Here is a 7,839-nt window from a genome sequence, read left to right on the forward strand (position 1 = left end):
CAGGAACTGTTTTTTGCTAGTCTGTTTGTTTTGCGACATATTACAAAGTTAACTCAGTTCCACTCTCTCCTAGGTCTGTCAGTGAAGAAGAGAGGTCATTTGCTCTGGGAATGCAGTTTGTGATTTTCCGGCTGTTTGGTAAGCTTTTCAGCTTCATTTAATTTGTCTGGAGATTAATGCTTGCTCCTAACAATGTCTGATGGTTTCATCCCCAAGTGGGGTGGTTCGTTTCTAAACATTCTTGTCTAAGGTCTTGTCGGAGGAAATGTGTCATGTTGTTTGCCTTTAATTGCAGGTTACATCCCAGCTCCCATCATGTTTGGAAATGTGATTGACTCGTCCTGCATTCTTCGGAAGGCTCACTGTGGCAAGCCTGGAGGGTTCTGCTTAGTTTACAACATCGAACAGTTTAGGCTAAAGTATGTTTACTTCTTCCAGCCTTGGTGCGCTCATTCTTCAGAAAGCAATGGGCTCTTTTGTGCCTTTCTTGGCAGTTAGCCCCTAATAGTGCCTAATGCTTTTTAATACAAAAGCATTAACTGTCCCGTGGAGCGAAGCCGGCGTTGTCTGTAACTGCGAAAAACGGCAAAGAAATTCCCTCTGTGAAGTGGCTCTTAAAATAGCTGTGACGCATCCCGCGCGCCGGATAGTTTCAAGGAGCGCCACCCCACACTCCTGGTGCTGCTCCCGTGCACTGCCGTAGCAGCGCACACCCACCGCTCCTCGGAGCCCGGCTGGCCGGCGTCCACAGAGGCTGCCCGGCCGGCCTCTGCAGAGGATAGCGGGGCACGCAGCTTGTAGGAATTTGCTATGTATACGAATGTTTTTGCATTCCTACACCTAAGAAGTCTTAAGTGCCCTCGTGAAATTGGGGGACTCGCTCATTGTTTCTATGTTGACTTCAGAAAAACGATTTAGAAGCCGGGGGAGGGTAGGTCTTCACATTTGATTGCTACAGTATTCAGATAAATCAATTAGATGTTGGCAAACATTTTTTTTTTTTTTAATGCCACAGCTCTTAGGGATTTTTCTCCACACTTGCACTTCCTAATACACATTTTACTATGGAACTGGAAGGACATGCATGAGGGACCTTGGCTACAGTCTGTTGTTTGTTGGCACTTCATATATTTCTGTGCTCGAACCGTGTGAAATGTGATCAACAGACATACACTTTATACATATTTTACGCGCTTTCTATTTTGTACATAGCATGCCTAATTTAAATGTCTCTCGGACAGCATGTACTACTTGAGAATAAGCTACAGCTAAGGACGTCCAATTCTGGCGATGCAGTTTCCAGGTTGTCTTTCTTAACGACCATGCAAGTGTTGGACTCGTTCGAGAGCTACCTCACGGCACTCGCCCTTGCAAACGGTCCTTCATACTCCAATTTCACGGAAATATATATATATTTTTTTAGACGCGAAGCAGTGTGCACATAACAAAGGTATGTGGCTCTGACCTGGCGCAATATTCCTTGCTGCCAGGTACATAGCCGTGTGCTCCGGGCTGAAAGTGGCAGCGGGGCTGCTCTTCTTCCTCGACTGGCTGCTCATCACCTGGCGGCACAAGCGGGAACTCAAGGAAGCGCCGCCCTTGACCGTGGGCGAGATCGTGTCGTCCATCGTCTCGCTGGACCGTCTCTCTTCCCTCGGCTGGGGCGACGCCGAGCAGAAGGAGGACGTCCTTCCGCTCGGACACCACTGTGCCGAAGATCTCGAGGGTGCCGCCGGCGGAAGCATGGCCTCTCCGGACCACGAGGAGAGGGAACGCCACTCGCAGCCACTTCTCAGAGATCTCCCAGAAAAACCTCAAGATGCGAGTTGTTGAGACATGCTCCGATGGCTGGGTGCAGTGCAGGCTGTTTAGGTGTCGATGTCCCTTGGGTGAGGGAGAGCGAGTAGAACGTATTGGTACTACTAACTGGACTCCGGACATTGATCCTTCAGGCAAAGATTGTTTGTCTTATCGAGGTTGCCGCAAAAATAAATTCCTTGTCAATTACGCTGGCATAGGTGAAAAGTTACAACTAATTACCTTTCGGTTTCACACCCTAGCTCGCATTTCTTTTCTTTGGATGGGGAGGGAGGGAGGCTGCAAAGTTTTTATGGGTCTCTCTGGTAGTTGCAGGATGACAAGTCTTGTCAACGCAAAATATGCAGAGTAAGCGGGTAACAGTATGAAAGCTACATTCTGCTGAACACAACACATGGTACAAATCAGTAGCTGCAAGGAACCCAACTTGAAAAGGGATTTGGATTTTGTTGTCATTTACGTAACTCGTTTTGGAAGAGGCATTCTTCACTGATCGGGAACACGCCAAATGGAGTGTTTTTTTTTGTTTTGTTTTTTCCTAAACCAAATTCACTAAATGCTATGCTTGTTTTTTGTATCTCATCTGTTTTTATCATCTTCCAAACATTGTATTCCTTTGCATTTTGTTTGTGGCATTCCAATTACTACTGTATTAGTATACTTTTCATTTTTAAATTCTTCGTCGTATGAATGCATCACACCCTTGATAGAGGATGACAATTGTATAATGTGATGGTGGTGCATTCACATTGTTGTATTGGGGCTTTATATAGGGACAAAGTGCCTGATAATGTAGCCAGAGATAATACCTAGAGTGAGCTTACGTTTAATTTATTGTGCTCAGCAGGACATGAGATAGGACCAATAGTAGGCAGGCTTGCCATTGGTATAGAGTGAGGCCAAAAAAAAAATACATTTGTCACAAACATTAGTACAGAGCAAGACTCATTGTTGGACTACCTGTGGCATATATGCAGCATTTTTGTAAACTTACCTCAGGCCCAGAAGCAGCATTGTGTTACCTATTATCTGTTTGCAGCCCTCTAGGGGTCAATCTAAAACAGGGTTTTCCAAATACTCAGCAATATGCTGAATAGCCTGCACTGTAACCAGCATGGCATGGAGCCACACCAAATCCAAGGAACCATTGAGTACCAAGATGAGATGGAAGAGGTGCTTTCTTTGCGGAGCAGTGGTGCTGAGGAAAAGAGACTACCTGCAGGATGCAGAAGTTACTGTGCAAAGTGTGAACTTTCGACAAAATTGCATCTGCATGTGTGCTTGCAAAGACAAAGTGACTGCGATTTTGATGTTGCCTTACCTACTAGGGAGATTATAACCGTTTTATCTATTTTCATTTTGTTGTGTGGTACGGCACTGCTTATGTGAGGAGAAGCATTGACTAGCCGGTGGTGCTGCGGCCAGTAATTTGAAGGATTGCACACCCTGTCCTTTTGTTATTAAGTGTTTATTTGTTTAGATGAAGTTGTATATTTCTGGTGACGTGACTTCTCTGGGGATCACTTCTTAGTATTTTATTTCGAGTTTTCGAAGATCATACACTTGGTTTCTCTGGAAGTCGTTTTCAGTCACGCTCATGGTGCAGTGGACCACAGTTGCTATTGAGACAGTTTCCTTTGCTGCAAGTGTCTAATTGCCTTGTCTTGTGTGGTTACATTTTAATGTTGGCTTGTTGGTGCCCTCCCCTTGAAACACTGCTTGCTCTAGAAAAACGCTGCATTGTCGTGTTTTTTTTTTTTACTTATGAGACACTTTTTATTTGTAGTTGCACGGTTCCTCTTGGGTACCTCAAATAATCTTTTTTTCAATTGTTATATGGCAGTTTGTACTTAATTAATGCAATATATCCTGCCTTCTACAGATCCAGAGGTGGTCTGGGAAAATATTGCAGGTTTCTTTAAATATTATTTGTGGGCACCGCATGCATTGCTAGGTTTAGTTTCAAAGGCACTCACGTGGTGAGTCGTGTCTCGTTAATATGAACTTTTGTGTATGTGGACACATTGAAATACCACTATTTTGTCGGAACTTGTGAAAGGGCCATAGAGTTCATTAATTATCGCAAGTAGTATCTCATATGATTATTAAATTGGTCTTCCCACGCGCAAATTTTTACATTGGTGAGACTTGACTGTACCACACTGACATTGACATTGTGAAACTCTAGTGCTTCCTGTGGCCCTTTGTCCAGAAAGGAAATCTCACTGACTGGGTTCAGACTTTGTTGTTTTAACATAATGTGATACATCATCAAATATAATGGGTGCACCTTTGTAAAATAAGTAGAGCAGATATTTTGACAGAGTGGGGCGTACAGACAATGTGCACAACTGGTAGGACTTGCAGGAAGGGCTGCATGCTTCAAAGCCTCGCGGGCTGTGTCGTTGGCCGTATCATTTGAAAGGAACCTGAAGTTTCTTAGGAATTCAAAGGATGTGCAAAGTGCAATAGACAAACCACCCATCCATAATCTGCATGTGCTTGGCAGAACGAAGTGATTTGTTACCTATTATGCTAAAAAAAGCAGTGCACCATTTTCTCTACACTTAGGAAAAAAGGCATCAGATAAAATGTCTTAGTTTTTGTGTTTGTTGTACAAACTGTATTGTTCCAGTTTTTTTTTTTTTAGGAAAGGGATTGTTTATTTGAGATAAATAGCCTACAGCCTACAGATTTATAGTAAGATTATTTAGCTACATACGTGTAAGTGTCTTTGCCATTTGCAAAGTTGGAAAATGCTAGAGCTTATGTGTGGCACTTTATTTGAGATGTTCTTGCACTGTAAATGAAATTATTTATTTTGGGTTAGTGTTTATGCATTGATTCAGATATATTTTTCTTTTATTTAGTGCTCGAAACAATGGGTGGCGCTCTTGTTTCTACTGGCGTTTGCATTATTGAATTTCGCCACTTCCATTTCTTTCATTGGCAGTGTCTTTTTAGATGCTTTTTCATAATCAGTAACATTTTTTTTTCCAAGCGGGACTTGTGGCAGACAGTACTGGACTTCTTTTTCAGATTCAGTACCTGTTTGAAGGGAGGGGATAGTGCTGCAAAAAACAAGGTTCTGATTTGATATTGCTGTCTTCCTAATCTCATGCATTACTGGTTACTTTTCTTTCATCTGTGCAAGTAGGGTGGACACTCGGGACTGCTAATTCAGCGAGGCTGCATGTCGTTGCAGTTCTCAAGACAATAGCAGGACATTAAAAGGCTACTGTTGAACCACAAACCTGGTAATGCTCATTTCAGACATTGTGACATTTGAAACGAGTGCAAAACAAAGGTACTTAACTTTACCAGCTTACCGACGCACCTGAGTTGGGGACGAACATGCCTGGTCATATCGTCCTACGTACGTGACGAAGTTTCATGAACTCTGTTTCACGGCTGCCAGTTTAGCACTGCAGTAGAGGACGCGTAAAGCAGTAAATGACACTTTTACCGAATGTGCCGGTGTTTAACCGCAGATTGCAGACAGCAGCTAGGATAAACTAGTGCAACCGATATCAGTATGCCAGTGTAGTGTACTGCTCGCTTCGTTCGGGATAATATGAATCCGGAGGAGCTGTTGCCACGAGAGGAATCGCAGAAAATTGATGCACGCACACGGTAACGTGTTCGAAGAAAGATATATAATTCTCGGCTGGTGCAACTGTGTCTCTTGTTTTGACGTAAGCCGCTATGATGCTCTCATCATTACTTGGTACCATGGTCTACCGTCTAAGCTTGCAAAGACAAGTACCGTTCATTCATCCGCATATTTGATGCAAATCAGTCCTCGACGCGGGCCGTTTGACGTTCATTGAGGATTAGTTCCCTTGAGATAATCTCCGAAAAGCCTTCCCGCCTACTTAGCCCCAAGATATTATATATATATATATATATATATATTGTTGTATTTGCTCGGTTGCGCACTGACTCACAAAAAATAGCTTTCATTTTTTTTTTTATTATACATGTGTTGCACGTGACGTCATTCAAAGAACGCTCGGTTGACCACCAGAGAAGAGGGCAAGAACGAACTCCCGTCTTATCAGGACCCTCTTTTATGCCTCCCGGATTTGCACAGGCGCCGCTATTCTCCTCCCAGAAGATTAACCCGTCACTGAAAATTCTCACTAACGGCTTCCCTCACCTTTATACCGCACGTGTGAATGCTGGTCAAAAGTATGCGATGTGACGTCAGTGCAACCCATGTATTCCTAAAAACAGTACAAGTTGCCATCAGCGTCCGGAATCGCACCTACGCAGGCTGCCACAGCCCACTGAGGGGGAAACCCATAGCCCAGCGCAGTCGGACAGCACTGACGTACACTCTCAAAACCACAGAACGCGGAGGGCACCGGTTGTCGCCGGTTTCCCGGTAGCAGAGTCTGGGGAAGCTCCTGGGTGCGAGTACCAGCCGAGTGCAGCTGTAGCCTCCACCATGGTAAGGAAAAACTAGCGCCACGAGGCGCTAGTGGCAGAAAGGCGAACATACGTCTGGTCGGAGATTAAAATTGGTCTCGAAAGGCTGCCAGATGGCGCCACCACTGCCGTTGGCGTGCGCCCTCCGTCCTCCTCCTCCTTTCCCCCTTCCCCCCAGAAAAAAAAAAAAAAAGAACCCGGGGGGGGGGGGGGGGGGGGGGGGGGGGGGGGGGGGGGGGGGGGCCCGGGTTCTCTTTTTTTTTTTTTTTTCTGGTTTGTTTGCTAGGCTGGTGCCGCGCCGGCCACTGTGAGCGGCCAGCACGGCACCGGTCTAGCAGACGAGCCGCGCGCGATATACTTCACAACAACTGCGCTTCACGTGATATTACCAGTGCAATCAAACAGAAACAGCACGTTCATTGAAATGTATTTTTTTATTGAACCCCATTCAAATGAGCTGCGGTACTTCAAACACGCATCTACAAACTCCGTCGGCAGTCCACCGCCCTCAAAGGGGAACCAAGAACTGTAGTAGGCAGTAAACACAGTAAAGTTGTCAAACATGTAAAACGAAATTAATTACATTAATGTACAAACTAAGAGAAAAGCACTTATCATCGAATTATCTAAATGCTCTATAAACAACTCCCACAAACTAAACTTCTGAATACCCAAACAAACAAATCAACGCCGAAATAAAGGAAAAGGCTTGCAGGTGAGCTGCATAAGAATAAACAATAAATAAACCATAAACAAACTCGCCAATAGGCAATGCAATTAATAAAGAAAGAAACTACTGTTTTGGAGTGTCTACATCTCTGACTGTAGGTGCTTTATCGGTACTCTATCCTAACATATAAACACGAAGCTGTCAAATTAACTGAAGATTAACAGCAACTCACCCAAAGGAGAAAGTCCTTGCAGCAACGGATTCGTAACAAGAACGGTGGGGCACGCGTTTTTCCACAAACGAATCTTCCCACAACTTGCAAACACGGTAGCAACGGTAGCACCGAAGTGCTCGCTGCACAAACGACGCTGGCGCAGCTTGCTCGTCGGCAAGCCGGGCAGCCCGGGCAGGCTTCCAAAGTCCTGGCGATTTGCATACGCAATCCATTTCGATGCTCTGATGGAAAAGTCGAGTTTCGAACGCTGACAAAAAAAAAAAAAAAAAAAAAAAATTGATATAGAAGTTCACCTGTCGTCTGTTGGAAAGCGGAAGAATGAGCACTCCGAGGTTACTTCGCCGCGCTGTAGACTCCGTAATACGCCGTCATGAGGCACGCAAAACACTCGGCAGAATCTCTGTCAAATTAGAGACGTACATCTCTAATTATTAAAGCGCGCAGCAGCGTCGCACCGTACTGCATACTGCCGTATAATCCGCACTTTCGATTTTAGCACGCGCGGAACGGTTTGAAAGCTTGGAGTGACGAGCGAGCGCAAACAAAACAAAAAAGACAAAAACGGTCGTTTCCCTTCGCTCTTACTGATTGGTCGGAAGAGCCCAGAGTGCTTCGCTTTCGGTAGCGAAGATCATATACACGTCGCCTGCGCTGAAAATCATAGCGGCGAATATGAGCATAACAG

At 44.8% G+C, this 7,839-nt stretch overlaps 1 protein-coding gene across 4 annotated transcripts in view; it reads left to right on the forward strand.

Annotated features, from left to right (window-relative positions):
• LOC8040254 (solute carrier organic anion transporter family member 5A1) overlaps nucleotides 1–5,071 on the forward strand; it is a 667,105-nt gene extending 662,034 nt beyond the window's left edge. For all 4 annotated transcript variants that reach the window (XM_042291979.1, XM_029974800.4, XM_029974797.4 and 1 more), the window contains exons 15-17: nucleotides 74–138; nucleotides 296–419; nucleotides 1,491–5,071. In XM_042291979.1, the coding sequence (XP_042147913.1) occupies nucleotides 74–138; nucleotides 296–419; nucleotides 1,491–1,833 (532 nt within the window). In that variant the 3' untranslated portion in view covers nucleotides 1,834–5,071. The remainder of the gene's footprint in view (nucleotides 1–73; nucleotides 139–295; nucleotides 420–1,490) is intronic.
• Nucleotides 5,072–7,839: the final 2,768 nt, after the last annotated feature.

The sequence above is a fragment of the Ixodes scapularis genome, unplaced genomic scaffold (assembly GCF_016920785.2).
Source record: "Ixodes scapularis isolate PalLabHiFi unplaced genomic scaffold, ASM1692078v2 PGA_scaffold2__306_contigs__length_199485367, whole genome shotgun sequence".
NCBI lineage: Eukaryota > Metazoa > Arthropoda > Arachnida > Ixodida > Ixodidae > Ixodes > Ixodes scapularis.